General features: G+C 49.4%; 1 protein-coding gene across 27 annotated transcripts in view; it reads left to right on the top strand.

The window, feature by feature from the left end:
* Nucleotides 1-18675, top strand: part of MAPK8IP3 (mitogen-activated protein kinase 8 interacting protein 3) — a 135220-nt gene that overhangs the window by 75300 nt on the left and 41245 nt on the right. For 19 of the 27 annotated variants that reach the window (XM_067551395.1, XM_067551390.1, XM_067551391.1 and 16 more), the window contains 4 exons: nucleotides 115-126; nucleotides 4193-4250; nucleotides 8465-8617; nucleotides 17716-17797. In XM_067551395.1, the coding sequence (XP_067407496.1) occupies nucleotides 115-126; nucleotides 4193-4250; nucleotides 8465-8617; nucleotides 17716-17797 (305 nt within the window). The remainder of the gene's footprint in view (nucleotides 1-114; nucleotides 127-4192; nucleotides 4251-8464; nucleotides 8618-17715; nucleotides 17798-18675) is intronic. The other 8 variants (XM_067551400.1, XM_067551398.1, XM_067551396.1 and 5 more) reach the window with 3 other exon arrangements.

Here is an 18675-nt window from a genome sequence, read left to right as displayed (position 1 = left end):
ATTGTTAATTTTTTTAACAAAACTTTTATTTTGTTGGTTTCAGTCACTGATTGATCCTTTTTTCACTTCCTTTTCCCCCCTGTCTCTCTGTGCTTCGCTGGACATGGCCCTTAGGGGAGTTCTCAGGTGTGTATCTCTCCTCTGTTCAGTTTCCTTGTTTTTCTTTTTCTTTTTTTTTTTCTTTTATCCTTGTTGAGTTTAGATTGAATGACGTGGTATACACATGATACTCCCCTGCTGTTGTCCAATCACAGTTGGCTTTGCGGCCTTTGTCCTGCCTTTTGATTGGCTTGCACTGATAGGTCCCTGTACAATAGGAGATCTCTGCTTTATGCTCACATGCCTGCTACAGCTTGATAAGCTTTTTTTGTGTGTGGCTTTCTGCAGGTTCATTCCACTCTCTAAATTGATCTCTCTCTTTAGGACCATGGGGAAACCCTACTATCTCTTTCCTTCTAGTCTGGGGTGGAAAGTTCCCTTTGTCAGGATAGGAGCTGTATCCCAAGTCCAGTCCAGGTGGGCACAGAAATCTAGCTGAGGTTCTTCTCCCTACTCCATATGAATGAAGATTGTGATGGATTTAAAAGTGGCAACATCTCTGCTCTTTGTCGAAGCCTTGTCCTCCTGGCTAGACATTTTGCAGATGCTGTCTCTGGGCCTTCTTGTTATGCTGTTTTTGTTAAGGAAACTCACTGCCTTAGGGCCACATTCTGCCATCAGAAGAAGTCACTGGGAGCCCCACACTTGCAGAATTTGCTCCTTCTCTTATAAAGCACTTAGGACCTGATCCAGTTTCCAATGAAGTCAGTGGCAGTCTTTCTCTTGTCTTCAGTGCACTTGGATTGGGCCTTTACTGCCTATCAAAGGCAGTCGACATGTAGATACAAATGTCTTTAGAGGCAGCACAGAGGTCATTAACCCTATGACATGCTGAGTGACTTCATGGCCCATTGACTTCATGGGAGTTGAGGAGTCCCATGCCTCTCAGGATTGGGTCTACAGAGTGCTGAGAAAGCTTTGCCAAGGAAAGGGAAAGCATTATACATCTTCCTTTCCTTTGGTATAGATTCCCTTTATCCTTCTCCCACAAAAGATCCAAGCCGAAGGTCCTTCCTCCGGAAAACCCCACTGCAGTTAGTGGGAATGTGGGCTCTTCCTGGGTAAGGAAAGGCACCCCAAACATAAACTGTGATTTCCCCCATTTTAATTTCCCTCTCCCGCTGTCTTTCCCTTGCCCTGTCCATGCTGTCTGTTAGTTACCTGTGTTGTGGGGGTGGGAGGCCCGAAGATGCATAGCTCAGAGCAAACAATTAAGATGGAAATGGAATGGGAAATCCTATTGAGCATGTTCTGAAATCTCCTGTGTTAAATCCCTGGTAGGCCAAGCTCTAGTGAGCAGGATAGAGACTTGCTCCTACTGAGCATCATCATGTATACCACACGCATCTTTGTACACCATAGCACACGTCACAGCGTATACCGCACGCACATCCTCTGACACCATATCACACATCACAGCGTGTACCATGCACACACCCTCCGACACCATAACACATATCACAGCGTGTACCACGCGCTCATCCTCCGACAGCATAGCACACGTCACAGCGTGTACCACGCGCACTAATGAGCTGCTCTATTTGCTGTTTACAGATTGGTACTTAATGGCTGCTTTTTTCTCTTCCTTCCTGCCTTCTCCCCTTTGTCCACATCTCTTTCTGTTTCCCCTTCTCGTGTGGGATGGCTCTCATAGTGCGGGATGATTTCTTTGGTAAGGCGAAGGCCATTTTTAAACATATGTTTTTTCTTAACTCCTTTTGTCCACCCAACATCTCTTCATGCTTCTTGAGTTTTCTTGAATTTGTTTTTTGTGGTGGTTTCACCCCTTAGAGAAGCAGGAGACAATAGCTCAATTTCTGTGATTTGGGCTTCTCTTTTATTTCTTAGTTCATTATCCGCTTTGATGCATCAAACTGTCTGCCAGCATATGGAAGATGCAGAGCATTGAGTAACTCTAACATCTGACTGTCTATTCCCAGGTTTTCCCTCCCTTTGGTGGCATGCAGAGGGGACATGAAAAGATCTCCTTTAAATCCCACCCAGAGTTCTCTTCATATAGATAGGGTTGTCCCACCACTAACCTCTCCAAGCTTCCCTACTCTGGGCGCTGAGATGAGGTTGTCTCGGAGTACCCACGTTGATGCATGGGAAAACTGTCTCCATTCCTCTAGTCCCATAAATAGTCCTCTGTACCATTCCTGCGGTAAGGTGTCCCATAGTTTCCACTGTGCCAGACAGGCAGCTTTTAGGAAAGTATCTGTGGCTTGGGCAGTGTGGAGCTTCTAGTTCTGGGATGATAGGCTTATCCTCTCCATCACAGCTCCTTTCTGTACTGAAGATGCACTAGTACCATGATATCTAGCAAGGGAATCCAAATGTAGGAAGGAGTAATCCAAAGAAAATCCTACACATGAACTCCCATTACCCATGACTCCCTTCTGCTTCTGGAACATCGTTATGCCATTTCTGAAAAGTTGACTAGATATACATTTAATTTAGTCTATTGCTAAAATCCAGTCGGAGGGGGTGGGAATGCCATTTTATAACCAGAGTCCCATGTCCCATAATCACTGAGATTTGTGGAATAGCTCCATAACGCATATATGATCAGCTAGAAGATGAAAGAAAGGGGGGCATTTCTCATTCCTCTCCCCGACAGAAATACATTTTTAGTTGGTTAACACCCAGCGTGGAGTTTTTGTCTCCCACTTCTCAGGCATTTGCAGTGTCCCTCTCAGCATTCCGAGAACACGGAACCTGAAACATCAAAGTCATTCATTTCCTGTCCATTATTTTTTAAATTTTACTTTTTAAATTGCTGCTTCTTGTTCATCCTTGCTGGGAATTTGCTTTTGCCATCATGAACCCATTCCATCTAACTGTGGGAAGAGGAAATGTGTGTTGAAATGTTGTGCTGTGTTCTCACTTCTCGTGTGCTACCATGTTTCTCTAACTTCCATTTACTTCAAGTGTGAATCGTTTATTATTTTCCTGTAAACATAAATTAAATGGCACCTTGAATAATTTCTCATGAAAAATGTCTATCTGTTATAAAGGAAGGCATTTTTGTGCAGCAAGGCAACATGATAGAGAACTTGAATGCAAGCCACTACAGTTGTGTGAGCTCTTTGTACTTCGTCATCTGTAGTGAGAGAATGCTATCCAAGCATTAACACTGTGCCATGAGGGGAGGGGCTTGTCTCCATGCCTCTACCCCCCAGAACTCCGTTTGGCCCCCATTGGGAAAGGGGCTGTCTCTGTAGCTTTAACCCACAGAGCTCCTTTCAGCAGGAGACTGTCCCGGGTGGTTCAGTCCCCTTTCAGTTTGACTTAAAAGTATTGAACTCAGTCCTCACTCTTAAGCTCAAATCGTTAAAAATGTGCATGCAAAAGTGCAGCCTCCCAACCCTGTGTGCAAGCTGCGTTTGTACATGTGCATGTTTCACGATTTGGGCCTAACGTGTTGTGGCTCTGAATTAAGCTTAATGTCTTTAGAGATGCCTAAATAAAATTAAAGAAACCAGGGGGCGCCCTGTGTAAAAACCCTGCTCAGATTGCCGTAGAGGGAGCAGGATGGTACCATGGAGCCTTCATGTGCCTAGAGCTGGTTACAAGAACTCTGAAAATGGGTATACTTAAGGACTGAGGATTTGGCTTGTATACTAAGAAAGGGAACAATCTTGTCACCCCCCAGTAGTGGGTTGCAAGTTGGATAACACTCTGCATTGCTATAAATCTGAGGACACCAAGAACCCCTGAACTCCTAGCTTCCCTCCATAGGAATCACTATAAGGAGCAATGGTAGTAGTAGGGCTGAATTGGGGGTCTTAGACCCAGCGTCCCCTAGCCAGCATTAGTGCAGCCATCTCCTTGGCCGAGCCCCCTCAAGGAAGCTTGTGTGTATTTAGGTGAGTGGTTAAAAAAGCATTTGTGTCCTTTACAGAAAAGACACATGGACACATTTGCTGCTGTTCCATATTATTTCAGCAGGAGGCACTCTGCAGCAGGATACACAGCTGTAAGGCTGCCTAACAAAAGCTGTTTCCTCCCCCTAAGCATGAATCAGTTAGCCCATAATAAGGCTCTGTCTTTCTGGAGGTGCAGATCAAAACTACCGGGCCTCTTTTTTCAGGAATGGGCAAAGAAGTGGGGAATCTGCTGTTGGAGAACTCGCAACTTCTGGAGACCAAGTAAGAAATCATTGCATGTTCTGAACTGCTTATCTGTTTTTTATACATCCTGTCATCTTGCAATAGTGCTGGGTCAGAACTCCTGCCTCACTCAGGCTTGTTGGTGTCTGGTTTGGCAAGCTTTCTTTGATGGTGCTGGCTCCTGGGCTTGAGGAAGAGGAATTCCGTATTTGAGGGGCTTTCCTACCGATCTTTCTTTTGTACAGTCACTTGACTAATCTTCCCACACACGTGCTCATAGGGCCTGACCCCTCTTGAAGTCAATGGCAGGCTTTTCATTAACTTCATTAGGAGCAGAGCATCCAAAATGGGCATAGGTGACCTTTAGGATATATATAATGTTCTGAACTCTTAGCTTCAATGTTTGCCTTCTGCAAAGGAAAATCATGACTCACTAATGTCTTAGAATTCTTTGAACATGTCAGAAAAGTGGTGGATAAAAGAGAGCCAGTGGAAATAATTTATTTAGACTTGAAAAAGGCTGTCAACAAGGTCCTGCCTAACAGGCTACTCAAGAAACTAAACAGTCTTGGGGTAAGAAGCAAAATGGATCAAAAACTGGCAAGAAGACAGGAAATAAATTGTATGATGTTGTCATGGCAAAAAATGAACACCTGGATGTCTCAGGGTTCCATACTACGTTCTTTGTTGTTTAATGTATTTATTTGTGAACCGGAAATGGGGGTGAGTAGAAAGAGAGCAAATTTTGCAGATGGCACCAAGTTCTTTTAGGTTAGTTGGACCAGAGAGGACTGTGAGGAACTTCAGAGAGACCTGAACAAGCTAGGTGAATGGGCAATATGATGACAAATGAATTCAGTGTTGATAAATGCAAAGTTACGTGCATTGGAGGAAAAAATGTAAACTACTTATATGTCTGATGGAGTTCTAAATTAATTGTATCAACACAAGAAAGGGACTTGGCCATCACTGTAGATAGGTCAGTGAAGACCTCTGCTCAATGTGCAGCTGTGATCAGAAAAGCTAACAAAATGTTAGACTGCATAAAGAATAGGCTGTAGAATAATACAGAAAGAAATAGAATGCCATTACATAAGTGGTGGGACCATCTTTATATAGAATGCTGTGTGCTATACTGATCGTCCCATCTCCAGATGAATATTACACTGTTAGAGGGATTCAGAGAAGGGGAGTTGGAATGACCAAGGGCCTGGAAAAAGTCTCATATAAAGAGAAATTGAAAAGATTCAGATTGTTATCTTAGAAAGGAGACAAATCAGAGAGGACATGATGTAAATATGTAAAGCCATGAATGGTATCAAGAAGATAGACTGGAAACTTCCTGGTGCAAGTGCTGGAGGAACCAACTAGGGGCCGTTCTCCTCTTGACCTGCTGCTCACAAACAGGGAAGAATTGGTAGGGAAAGTAGAAGTGGATGGCAACCTGGACAGCAGTGACTATGAGATGGTTGAGTTCAGGATCCTGACAAAAGGAAGATCAGCAGAAAGGAGAGCAGCTGAATACGGATCCTGGATTTCAGAAAAGCAGACTTTGACTCCCTCGGGTAGCTGATGGACAGGATCCCCTGGGAGGCTAATATGAAGGGGAAAGGAGTCCAAGAGAGCTGACTGTATTTTAAAGAAACCTTATTGAGGGCACAGGAACAAACCATCCCAATGTGCAGAAAGAATAGCAAATGTGGCAGGTGACCAGCTTGAATTAACAGAGAAATTTTTGGTGATCTTAAACACAGAAAGGAAGCTTACAAGAAGTGGAAGCTTGTGCAGATGACTAGGGAGCATGCAGGGGTGAAATTAGGAAGGCCAAAGCACAGTTGGAGTTGCAGCTAGCAAGGGACATGAAGGGTAACAAGAAGGGTTCCTACAGCCTTAAGAAGAAGGTCAGGGAAAGTGTGGACCCCTTACAGAATGGGGAGACACCTAGTGACAGATCATGTGGAAAAAGTTGAATTATTCAATGCTTTTTTTGCCTGTCTTCACAGGCAAGGTCAGCTCCCAGACTACTGCACTGGGCAGCATGCATGGTATGGGTAGAAGGTGAGCAGCCCACAGTGCTGAAAGAACAGGTTCAGGACTATTTAGAAAAGCTGGACATGCACAAGTTCATAGGGCTGGATGCAACGTATCCGAGGGTGCTGAGGGAGTTGGCTGATGTGATTGCAAAGCCATTGGCCATTATCTCTGAAAACTTGTGGTGATCGGGGGAGGTCCTTGAGGATTGGAAAAAGGCAAATATAGTGCCCATCTTTAAAAAGGGAAGGAGGAGGATCTGGGGAACTACAAACCAGTCAGCCTCACCTCAGTCCCCGGAAAAATCATGGAACAGGTCCTCAAGGAATCCATTTTGAGGCATTTGGAGGAGAGGAAGATGATCAGAAACAGTCAGCATGAATTCACCAAGGGCGAGTCATGCCTGACCAACGTGATGGCTTTTCTATGATGAAATGGCTGACTCTGTGGATGTGGGGAAAGCAGTGGATGTGATACACCTTGATTTTAGCAAAGCTTTTGATATCATCTCCCACAGTATTCTTGCCAGAAAGTTAAAGAAGTATGGGTTGGATGAATGGACTATAAGGTGGATAGAAAGCTGGCTGGATCATCAAGCTCAATGGGTGATCAATGGGTCAATCAAGTGATCAACGGCTCAATGTCTAGTTGGCAGCTGGTATCAGGTGGAGTGCCCCAGAGGTCAGTCCTGGGGCCAATTTTGTTCAACATCTTCATTAATGATCTGGAGGATGGGGTGGATTGCACCCTCAGCAAGTTAGTGGATGACACTAAGGTGGAGTGAGTGGTAAATATGCCGGAGGATAGGGATAGGATACAAAGTGACCTAGACAAATTGGAGAATTGGACCAAAATAAATCTGATGCGGTTCAACAAGGACAAGTGCAGAGTCCTGCACTTAGGACAGAAGAATATCATGCACTGCTAGGGGCTGACTGGCTAGGCAGCAGTTCTGCAAAAAAGAACCCGGGAGTTACAGTGGACAAGAAGCTGGCTATGAGTCAACAGTGTGCCCTTGTTGCCAAGAAGGCTAGCAGGAGCATTGCCAGGAGATCAAGGGAAGTGATTATTCCCTTCTATTTGGCACTGGTGAGGCCACATTTGGAGTATTGTGTCCAGTTTTAGGCTTCCCACTACAGAAAGAATGTGGACAAATTGGAGAGAGTCCAGCGGAAAGCAAGGAAAATGATTAGGGGGCTGGGGCACATGATATATGAGGAGACGCTGAGGGTACTGGGCTTCTTTAGTCTGCAGAAGAGAAGAGAAAGGGGAGATTTGATAGCAGCCTTCAGCTACTGGAAGAAAAGTTCCAGAGAGGCTATTCTCAGTGGTGGCAGATGATAGAACAAGGAGCAATGGTCTCAAGTTGCAGTGGGGGAGATCTAGGTTGGAGATTAGAAAAAACGTTTTCACTAGGAGGGTGGTGAAGCACTGGAATGGGTTACCTAGGTAGGTGGGTGGAATCTCCATCCTTAGAGTTTAAGGCTTGACTTGACAAAGCCCTGGCTGGGATGATTTAGTTGGGTTTGTTCCTGCTTCGAGCAGGAGGTTGGACTAGATGACCTCCTGAGGTCCCTTCCAACTCTAATCTTCTATGATAATTTTCTGTTCCTTCTGTCTCAAAACAAAGACAGTCAATGAAACTGAAAGGAGGGAAATTCAGAACCAATAAAAGGAAATACCTTTTCATACAATACATAATTAGATTGGAACTCTCTGCCACATGAAATTGTTGTGGCTAAAAACTTAATATTCAGAAAAGGAATCAGAGGTTTATATGGTTATTAAGAATGTCCACAGCTCTTATAATGAATTGTAACAAAAAATTTGTGGAGAGGATATTAAACCTCATGCAGTAGAGTTTAATCCAGACTTTATTAGTGATCAAGATGACACGTAATGTGGGGGGTAGATTACACCATCTCTGCCTTTTGTGATGTGCTCACATGTTCCCTTGAAGCATCTGGTGCTGGCCAGTCAAGACAAGATTTCAGACTACATGATCTGATGAGTCTGGCAATTCCTGTATTCCGATCTAGCTCCCTGCCACCGAATTGCACCGTTTTTCTTTGAGTTTCCACTACACTTAATGCTTTTCAGGAAACTCTTATTTAGAATGTCCTGGTGGCATGTGAGATTGTTTTTTTCTTCTCAGCTGCCTGTAGGAGGTAGTTTCTGTTCTCAGGGCATCTCTGCTTACTGTTCCTTTCCCTGCTTTAAAGAAATGCCTTGAACGTTGTGAAGAATGATTTGATTGCTAAGGTGGACCAGCTGTCTGGTGAGCAGGAGGTGCTGAAGGGAGAGCTTGAAGCCACAAAACAGGCCAAAGCCAAGATGGAAAACAGAGTCAAGGAACTGGAAGAGGAACTTAAAAGGTGAGTGCTGCACACACTTCCCCAACAGCTTCCTGGTTTTTGACTGGTAGAAAGAAAGGCCACAAAAAACTCACTAATTCATACAGCTCTGCTGTCAGCTTAATTCTTTTCCCTCATGGAATGTCTGATTGGAATTCCAGGGTGCCTCCTGGACAATTTGAAGGGATGTGTCAGGTAGCTTAGATATGAAAATTGATTTTTATGCTTTTTAAGTAAAAATATTTTTTATTGATTTTCTTTTTTTTTTTTTAATTGCATGAGAACATTTTTTTGTTAGGATTTTAACATTTCCCAGCAGTGATTACAACCCAGCGTTCCACCTCGTGCTAGTGCATCAGAAGCAGGGTTTGGACACAGCTGGTACATACCCATATGCTATGCTAGCATCTTTTGGAGGCTCCAGAACGTCAGCTTTCACTTAAAAAGTGACTCTCTAGCTGTTATGGTTTTGAGGAAAACTTCCGAAATGTGGCCTGAGTGCAGCCACAGCAGAGATGTCCCTGTGAGTCTGCCAAGATCCTGGAGCAGAAGCTCCAAGAGGTCTGAACTGCCCATTCATTGCATTGGAGGATTATCTCAGATGCTGAGTGATGATATTTAAATGTCAGTATTGTTTACTATAGTCTCTGTCATGCTCAGAATGAGTTGGAGCGTCACGGATACGCAGATGAGTGACATCTCATTTTGGTGCCATAAGGGGGTGGCATTTGGGAGCGGCCACCACTTTTTATTTTCCCCCGATCAAGTGGGAAACCTCACAGAGCCATCACCAAACTGCAGCCCCTCTGAAGGGGAGTCAAGCTCAAGGAGTCCAGTGGCACTCAGAGCTGCATGTTCATCCTTTGAACATCTGCACAATCTACTGTGAGTGGCATCTCCTTTTAGTGGCTTGTGGGTGGAGTGTGCAGAGCCTGGAAGAGTAGAATACCTCCTTTTCCCCCTCCAGTCTGACTATGAGAACCGGATTAGTAACAAAGCGATACAGACTAGTTTCTTTTTAGTATCCAAGATGACTGAAATGCAAAAAGGACCCATTGTGCCTTCACTGTGAATAAGGCATCATATAATTCAAGTAGACATGAGCTTCAGCGTTGAGCTGAGATGTTTTAAAGCTCTCCTAAAAATACGTTAAACATCTTATTAAAATCTTTTCAGTCCCCCCTCCCCCACTGTTGTAGTGGAATGATCTTGTGTATTAGAATCTCTTTCACTGTGTCGAGGCACCCTCTGTTTAATGCCTGGGAATGCCAGGAACATGGTATGATCAGTCAAACATCTGTCGATGTTTTCTTGGGCAATGAATTTTTTATCAATGGTCCAATATAGTTTTCCCCATTAAGAACAGTTCATGTTTGTCTATAGACTATGTCTCTGTGGAATGGAAATTGACTGGTCCACTAATATGGCACAGGAATGATTTGAAATCTTGGGGCCTGTGGCCTGAAAGAAACATCACAGCCTTTGGAACATCAGAGGTTGCAGAGAAATGAGTCTCACTGAAAAGAGAGTCATTGGTACCTCACATAGGAATGTACTCTCAGTAGCCTGAAATTACAGTAGCTCTATTTCTTTACTGCCGTATCAGTGCACTGTCAGCATTGCTGATTTGGAATAATAGTGTTAACTTCATCTCAAGGGTGTATATTTGCTATGAATTTCAAGAGGTATGCTTTCTCTGAAGCATAGTGCAGGGGCTATATATTGGACTGTGTTTCCTATTTAATGGTTGACAGTGGATTGTTAGGTAAATCCCAATTGTCTTGTGATATTTCAGGGCATACTGCAGAGACCTCATTGCTTCTCTCAGATGGGAGTTGACTACTGAATACAGAATTTAGACTTGCTTGTGCTTATATTTTGTGGAGAGGACATTGTTTTAAAAAGACACTGTCAGGTTAAATAAAATTGTTTCCATGTCTTACTAGGAATATTTTAGCTTACTAAAACTGCAGTACTTCAACAACAAAAAACAAAAAACCCCAAAAAACTGATACTCTGCTATTTATACTGGATTTTTGCTCTTTTTTTTTTTTGGCTTGTGCAATGACATTGGACTAGTTAGTTTCATGTGCGTTTGGGTTAGTTTCACTTTCTGCTTCTCCTGCACAGCATGTCAGTATTAGAGTTGCAAACCCAGCAGAGGAATGTTAGTTTTTAAATATGATTTATCGTTGAAATAAAAAATGAAAACAGTACTGTTCATAGGATGTTTTGTAAAACCCTTTTAAAACCAAATCCTAAATGTTATGTCTTAACTACCACACAATGTCCCTTTGAGTTAAGTATATTACATTTGGTGTGAGTAATGCCCAGTTCTCTCTTTGAGTGTTTGCTCATATGCATTCAATTATAGGTGAGTGCGCGCCCCGTGCACGAGCCTCCGGAAGCTTTTCTGCCCCTAGCAACCTCCTGCGGGTCGGCTCCTGCGCCCCCTGGAGTGCCGCGCTCATGTCGCGGTATATAGGGACCCTGCCGACCCCGTGGCCTCCAGTTCCTTCTTTCCGCCCGTGACGGTCTTTTGGAACGCTGCCCCTTGCTTTACCGCAAATAGCAATCTCCTAAACCCTTCTAGTTTTATAGTTGTTAGTTAGTTGTTGTTAAAGTTCATAGTTTTAACCTTAATAGTTTAAAAAAAAAAAAATTGTTTTAGTAGTTTAAGTAGTTAGTTAGCCCTTACGGGCTCCCGGCGCCATGCCGGGCACTTCGGGGTTCAAAGCCTGCGCGGAATGCTCTAAGGCTTTCCCGATCAGCGACCCACACGATCGCTGTCTTCGCTGCCTGGGCGAACTTCATAGGAAGGACAAGTGCCGTATCTGCAAGTCCTTCAAGCCCAGGACGCAGAAGGAGCGAGATGCCCGCCTTCGGATGATCCTGATGGAGTCGGCGCTTCGTCCGGTCTCCGAGCCCTCGGGGTCTCCATCGGCACCGAGCATCTCATCGGTGCACAGCGCGCCCCCGGCACCGGCAGCGGCACCGGCGCACAAGGTGCCGAAGAAAAAGAAGCGGCTGGAGCCTGTGTCTATGGACTCCCCCCTGCTACCGGTACAGCAGGGGGTACAACCAGAGCCAACACAGGCGTCGCCACGCAGGGAGCCTCCCCCGACCCCGGGGGGTGGGGGACCTCTCCTGCAAGGGCCGTCGACGACGCCGGAGGCGTTTGTAGCGGCATGGGCTCTCATGGCCAGGCCGACGCCTCCATCCCCCACTCGGCCGAGGGAGTCAGGATTGGCGTCTCGGGGTAGATCCGCGCTGGGTTACCCCGGTGGGCAGCGGAGACAGGAACCATCGTCTCCCCCCAGACGGTCGAGGACGGGGGAAGTGGAGTCTCCCCCTCCTCGCTCCGACCTTAGGTCGTTGAGCACCTCGGTACCGCAGCAACGGGAGCGGTCTAGAGGTTCCGAGAGCAGCCACTCTCCATCGGCCTCCAGATCCTCGGTGTCCCACCACCGTCGGGACAGCCAGCCGGCACCGAGAGAGACTGACCATCCTCGCACTTCGGTGCGCACCTCTTGGCACCGGTCACCTGGCTCTCGGCACCGATCCGGCTCGCCTGCGGAGCAGAGGCGCTCGGAACATCTGCGCTGGCGCCGCTCTCGCTCCCCGGTGCGCAGCTCCCGGCACCGAACGCCCTCACCTAGAGATGACCGGCACCGATCCAGCTCTCGGCACCGGTCGGGCTCTCGGCACCGAGCTATACGGCACCGCTCGGGCTCTCGGCACCACTCGGGCTCTCGGCACCGATCAAGATCTCCGGTCCGGGCCCGCGCGCGTTCCCGGGACAGCCACCGCTCCCGATCCACTGGCAGCCGTCGGGGTCCCCCTGCTCCGGAGCCCTACCACCGCTCTCCGTCAGCAAGGGCCCCCAGAATTAGCCCGAGGCGGTCCCCGGCACCGTATGCCTTGGCACTCAGGGACTCTCCGGGGCACCGGAGAAGAGACAGCCGAGGGAGAGACCGCTCTAGGTCGCCAGCGCCTGACCGCCGCAGAGCCAGGAGGTCCCGGGGACACTCGTCTAGCTCCAGCCGTTCCCCTCCTCACCGGCATCGCAGATACCGCCGCAGCCGCTCCCGCTCCTCCAGGAGCAGATCACTGCCGGATCGTGGCAAGGACAAGGGGAAGCGCCCGAAATCGCGCAGCCCGGCACCTTGCGGGCCGGCAACGTCCGCAGCACCGGGACCGGTGCCGGCGTGGATGCAGGGGCCCTGGCAATGGCCCTATTGGGGGCCATGGCCTCAACAACCGACCCAGGGCACGGCGTCAGTTCCCTCAGTGGCCGTCCAGCCCCCGCCCCCACCTCCTAGTCAGGACAGACCGGACTCCTCGGACGAGGGGTCCAACCCTATGGAGGGTCCTTCTATGGGTCCCCTTCACCAGTCCTCCTCCTCCTCTCCTCCGGATACCACCTCTAGGGACCAGAGAACACCCCTTCCTGATTACAAGACCCATCAGGAACTACTTAGAAGGTTAGCTGACAACCTGCAGCTAGACCTCAAAGAACTTTCGGAGGAGGATGATCCTCTTTTCGGGACCTCCAGCTCAGCAGGCCCCTCCCGCGTCGCGCTCCCTGTCCATGACAGGGTGTTGAAGGTGGTCAAGCCCCTGTGGGAGACTCCAGCTTCAGTGTCTGCCACCTCTAAGACTGCGGAGCGCAAGTACTACGTTCCCTCCCAGGGGTTCGAATACCTCTACAACCACCCCCCCCCGGGTCGTTGGTTGTAGATGCGGTCAATCAGAGGGACAGACAGGGGGCCCAGTCCAGTACGCCAAAGAATAAAGAGAACAAGAAACTGGACTTATTCGGGAGGAAAATTTATTCGACTGCGGCATTACAACTACGCATTGCGAACCACCAAGCGCTCCTGGGCAGGTATAATCTAAACCTGTGGGCTTCCCTCCAACGGTTCCTCCGCGCTTTACCATCTGACATGGCGGAGGACTTTAACACCATCTTGCAGGAGGGAGCGACAGTCGCTGGAGCGGCCCTTCAGTCCTCGAGCGATGCCACCGACGCGGCAGGAAGGGCCATGGCATCAGGCATCGTGATGCGCCGGTCGGCGTGGCTGCAGTCTTCTGGCCTGTCGTTGGAGGTGCAACAGGCCATCCAGGATCTGCCTTTTGAGGGCGTGGGCCTGTTCTCGGACAGAACAGACAGTAAATTACACGCCCTCAAGGATTCTCGAGCCACCCTTAAGTCTTTAGGCCTCTATGTGCCACAGGCCACAAGGCGCCAGGGCAGACAGCGACCCCAACGGCAGCAGCAACAGCAACCTGCCTCTCGACTGCCTCCTCGACCCACTCCATCTAGGCGAGGCCGAGACCGTTTTAGGCAGTCAAACCGCCGAGACCGCCCAGGCCCTGCAGGGGGCTCCCAGCAGGGCCAGCAAAAGAACAACAAGCGGTCCTTTTGACGGGACGCTCGAGGGCAGCACCTTAACATTCGCCATCCCACCGGTTTCCACCCTCCCCTTTATGAACAGACTGCATCCCTTCCTCCGAGAGTGGCAGGGAATAACCTCGGACCGCTGGGTGCTCAGCGTAGTGAGACGAGGCTATGCTCTCCAACTCTCGGCATTCCCACCGGACTCTCCCCCTACCCCGTCCCTCTTCAGGGATCCATCTCACGAGCTACTCCTTGTCCAAGAGGTTCACTCTCTTCTCCGCCTCGGGGCGGTAGAGGAAGTGCCTCCCTCGGAGAGGGGCAGGGGGTTCTATTCCCGTTATTTCCTTATCCCCAAGGCAAAGGGAGGCCTCAGGCCTATTCTAGACCTGCGTCGTCTGAACAGATTTATCAGACGCCTCAAGTTCCGTATGCTCTCCCTAGCCTCCATCATTCCCGCTCTGGATCCAGGGGATTGGTATGCTGCCCCCTCGATTTACAAGACGCCTACTTCCACATTTCCATCCTCCCTGGGCACCGACGTTTTCTTCGTTTTATGGTAGCGGGTGTCCACTACCAATTTTCGGCCCTACCATTTGGCCTCTCCTCAGCACCCAGGGTTTTCACAAAGTGTATGGCGGTGGTAGCCGCCCACCTCCGCCGCAGAGGCGTCCAGATCTTCCCCTATCTCGACGATTGGTTAATACGGGGAAGATCCAGGCTTCACGTACAGAACAGTCTAGCCCTGACCTGCACAACCTGCACCAGGCTGGGCCTGCTCATCAACGAGCAGAAGTCCACACTTACCCCAGTACAGCGGATAGACTTCATTGGAGCCACCCTAGATGCAGTCCAAGCCAGGGCTTTCCTCCCCCTGGCCAGATTCCAGACCATGACCGCCATCATTCAGGAGTTATTCAGATTTCCCACGACGACAGCCAGGTGCTGCCTTCAGCTGTTGGGTCACATGGCGGCATGCACATATGTGGTGAGACTAGCTCGCCTCAAACTCAGGCCCCTTCAAGGTTGGCTAACCTCGGTGTACACCCCATCCAGACATTCGCTTTCCAGGGTGGTCACCATCCCAGCCCAGGTCCTAACATCCCTCAACTGGTGGACAGACCCGAGCGAGGTTCTTCGGGGGTTCCCTTTGCAGACTTAACCCCATCGGTGACGCTGATAACGGACGCTTCCGATGTGGGCTGGGGAGCCCACATGAGCCGCGACCTCAGCACACAAGGTCTGTGGTCGCCACACGAGCTGCACCTTCACATCAATGTCAGGGAGCTACGTGCAGTTCGTCTCGCCTGCAAGGTCTTCCTCAGGTTCCTAACGGGCAGAGTAGTGCATGTCCTCACGGACAATACAGCAGCCATGTTTTATATAAACAGGCAAGGGGGGGCACGCTCCTCCACTCTGTGCCAGGAAGCCATACAGCTATGGGACCTTGCGGTGAGGCACGATTTTCACCTCTCTGCCTCTCACCTCCCCGGGGTCAGGAACGACGAGGCGGACCGCCTCAGCAGGTCGTTCTTACCCCGCCACGACTGGTCACTCCACAAGGAGGTGGTGTCTTTTCTCTTCCACAAGTGGGGCACTCCCCAACTGGACCTGTTCGCCTCTGCGTGGAACAAGAAGTGCCAGAGGTTCTGCTCACTCCGGGGGCGAGAGCAGGGCTCCCTCTCGGACGCCTTTCTAATAGACTGGACGGGGCCCCTGATGTATGCGTTTCCCCCCGTCCCATTACTCCCCAGAGTGCTCCTGAAAATCAAGAGGGACAAGGCGAATGTTATTCTCATTGCACCGGCCTGGCCCAGGCAACACTGGTTCACTATGCTACTGGACATGTCCATTGCCAAGCCGATACCGCTCCCGACGCGATACGACCTCCTCTCCCAGGACCGGGGCCGTCTTCTACACCCGGACCTGGACTCCCTCCACTTGACGGCATGGAGGCTCTGTGGTTTACTGAGGGGGAGAGAGCCTGCTCAGCACAAGTACAGCAGGTTCTCCTAGGGAGCAGGAAACCTTCCACTCAGGTGCTGTATAAGGCTAAGTGGAAGCGCTTTACCTTTTGGGCTGAGTCCCGGGGGATCTTACCTAGCTCATCGCCCATACAGGCAATCCTAGAGTACCTCCTACACTTAAAGATGCAGGGCCTCGCTCTGGCCTCCCTGAGGGTACACCTGGCGGCCATCTCGGCCTTCCACCGGCCGATGGAAGGGAGGTCTATCTTCTCTCATCCTATGTCCTGTAGGTTCCTGAAAGGGATAGAGAGATTATATCCGCAGGTCCGTGACCCGGTACCTCTCTGGGACCTGAACTTGGTTCTCTCCATGTTAACGGGACACCCATTTGAGCCCATGGCTACATGCCCTTTGCTGGTCCTGTCCTGGAAGGTGGCCTTCCTAGTAGCCATTACTTCGGCCAGACGGGTCTCCGAGTTAAAAGCCTTGACCTCGGAGCCCCCTTACACTGTCTTCTATAAGGACAAAGTGCGGCTGAGACCCCACCCAGCCTTTTTACCCAAGGTGGTGTCTCAGTTTCACTGTAACCAAGACATCTTCCTCCCCGTGTTCTTTCCCAAACCGCACGGATCGGAGGCGGAGCAGAGATGGCACTCCCTGGATGTCAGGAGGGCTCTGGCGTTTTACATCGACCGTACAAGGCCATTCAGGAAGACAACCCAACTGTTCGTCGCGGTTGCTGAAAGAATGAGGGGCTTACCTGTCTCTTCTCAACGCATCTCTGCATGGATTACCGCCTGTATCCGCACCTGTTACGATCAGGCAAAGGTGCCGCTTCCCAGTACAGTGACGGCACACTCGACCAGAGCCCAGGCCTCGTCAGTGGCCTTCCTGGAGCGGGTGCCCCTGACGGATATTTGCAGGGCAGCAACCTGGTCATCTGTCCATACCTTCTCTTCCCATTACGCCATCGTCCAACAGGCAAGAGACGACGCGGCTGTAGGCAGAGCCGTCCTAAGAAGGGCTACTCGACAGTGACTCCTACCCGCCTCCATGGTATGGCTACATAATCACCTATAATGGAATGCATATGAGCAAACACTCAAAGAGAGAAAACAAGGTTACTTACCAGTAACTGTTGTTCTTCAAGATGTGTTGCTCATATCCATTCCAAACCCGCCCTCCGTCCCCGCTGTCGGAGTCGGCAGAAAGAAGGGACTGGAGGCCACGGGGTCGGCAGGGTCCCTATATACCACGACATGAGCGCGGCACTCCAGGGGGCGCAGGAGCCGACCCGCAGGGGGTTGCTAGGGGCAGAAAAGCTTCCGGAGGCTCGTGCACGGGGCACGCACTCACCTATAATGGAATGGATATGAGCAACACATCTCGAAGAACAACAGTTACTGGTAAGTAACCTTGTTTTCTGCAAACATCACACACAACACTCCTGGTCATCATTTAGACATATCTTAGGGGGAAGCAGGATTGGATCCTGCAGAAGTCAATAGGTCCCTTACTTCTCAAGGAGTCCCATTGATTTTAGTGGAACTGCTCACTCAACATGAGTAAACTGTCAGAATCAGGCCCATGGTGGCTTGTACTTACAGGTCATAGTGGGAGAGAGGCTTGGTAAATATAGTCTATACTTCCACACTCTCTTAGGTAACGTTCTCCAAAGGGTGACTTAGAATCTGCCCAGCAACAGCTGCCAACATATTACTTACTGGTTTGTTTGATTTCCTCTTGTCTTCTAGAGTGAAATCTGAAGCGATCGTTGCCCGACGAGAACCCAAAGAAGAGGTGGAGGATGTAAGCAGCTATCTCTGTACAGAATTGGTATATTACATTATTAAAATGCCTGTGGGAGAGGGGGTTAATAGTCTTTTTCAGTACTGCTTTGTTATCTGAATTACAGTTCAAAGTTGCTGAGATACAGACCTCTCTGCCCTTGTTGATGGTGAGGGCAAAGTTGGCCAACTCTAGGTTGTTATTTCTGAGCATTGCTAGCAGCCAGGCACTAGCATGTAATTTTCTCTGTACATGCCTGTTTATCAACTCAGAGGCTGGCAGGGAGCATCGCTTCTCAGTGACTAAGCACATCATGTCCTCAGTGTGCCTGCTGTTCAAGGAGGTGGTTTCAAAGTAGATCAATAGTCTGTTCAACAGGGCTGGAATAATGTCCTCTTCAATGTGTTCCTCCCATAGCATCTCATTTTTCCCTTTACTCCAATTGGAATCTGTTTAACTGGACAATCTGTGCTGAAGTCCATTATAATATGGTATTATATGGCCGTCCTCTCTGGCCGGGTTGCTGTGGTGCTTCCTCGGGTCCAGACTCTGAGGGAGGCCACATGCCTTCCTGAAAGGGGAACAGTTAGCCCTCTTGTGCGGCTCTTAGCCCAGCCCTTGGGCAGGGCAGGCGAGCAAGCAGTCTATCGCCCCAGCCCTTAGGCAGGGCGGGCAAGCAGTGGGTCCGCTCTCTGGAGTGGTAGAGCAGAGGAGGCTGTCCCAGAGGGGCTAGGGAAGGGGGGAGGAGGACACAGGCCCACCTGTCTCCACTGCATCCCAGCCCAGGGCCCTAGCAGTGGCAAAGGCGTTTACCACTGAGTCGGCAGGGTTACCGCCACAACATGCCGACAGGGTTCTTTCCCCAGACTCAGCCACCGCTATGGCTGTCCCTGGGCCACTTCCGCCCCATATCCCCAGGTACCTGT

The sequence above is a fragment of the Emydura macquarii genome, unplaced genomic scaffold, assembly GCF_026122565.2.
Source record: "Emydura macquarii macquarii isolate MOO-44397 ecotype Brisbane River unplaced genomic scaffold, CSIRO-AGI_Emac_v2 contig_1348, whole genome shotgun sequence".
NCBI classification, from domain to species: domain Eukaryota; kingdom Metazoa; phylum Chordata; order Testudines; family Chelidae; genus Emydura; species Emydura macquarii.
Note: the sequence above shows the minus strand (reverse complement) of the source record. Positions and strands in the feature narration are given on the sequence as shown.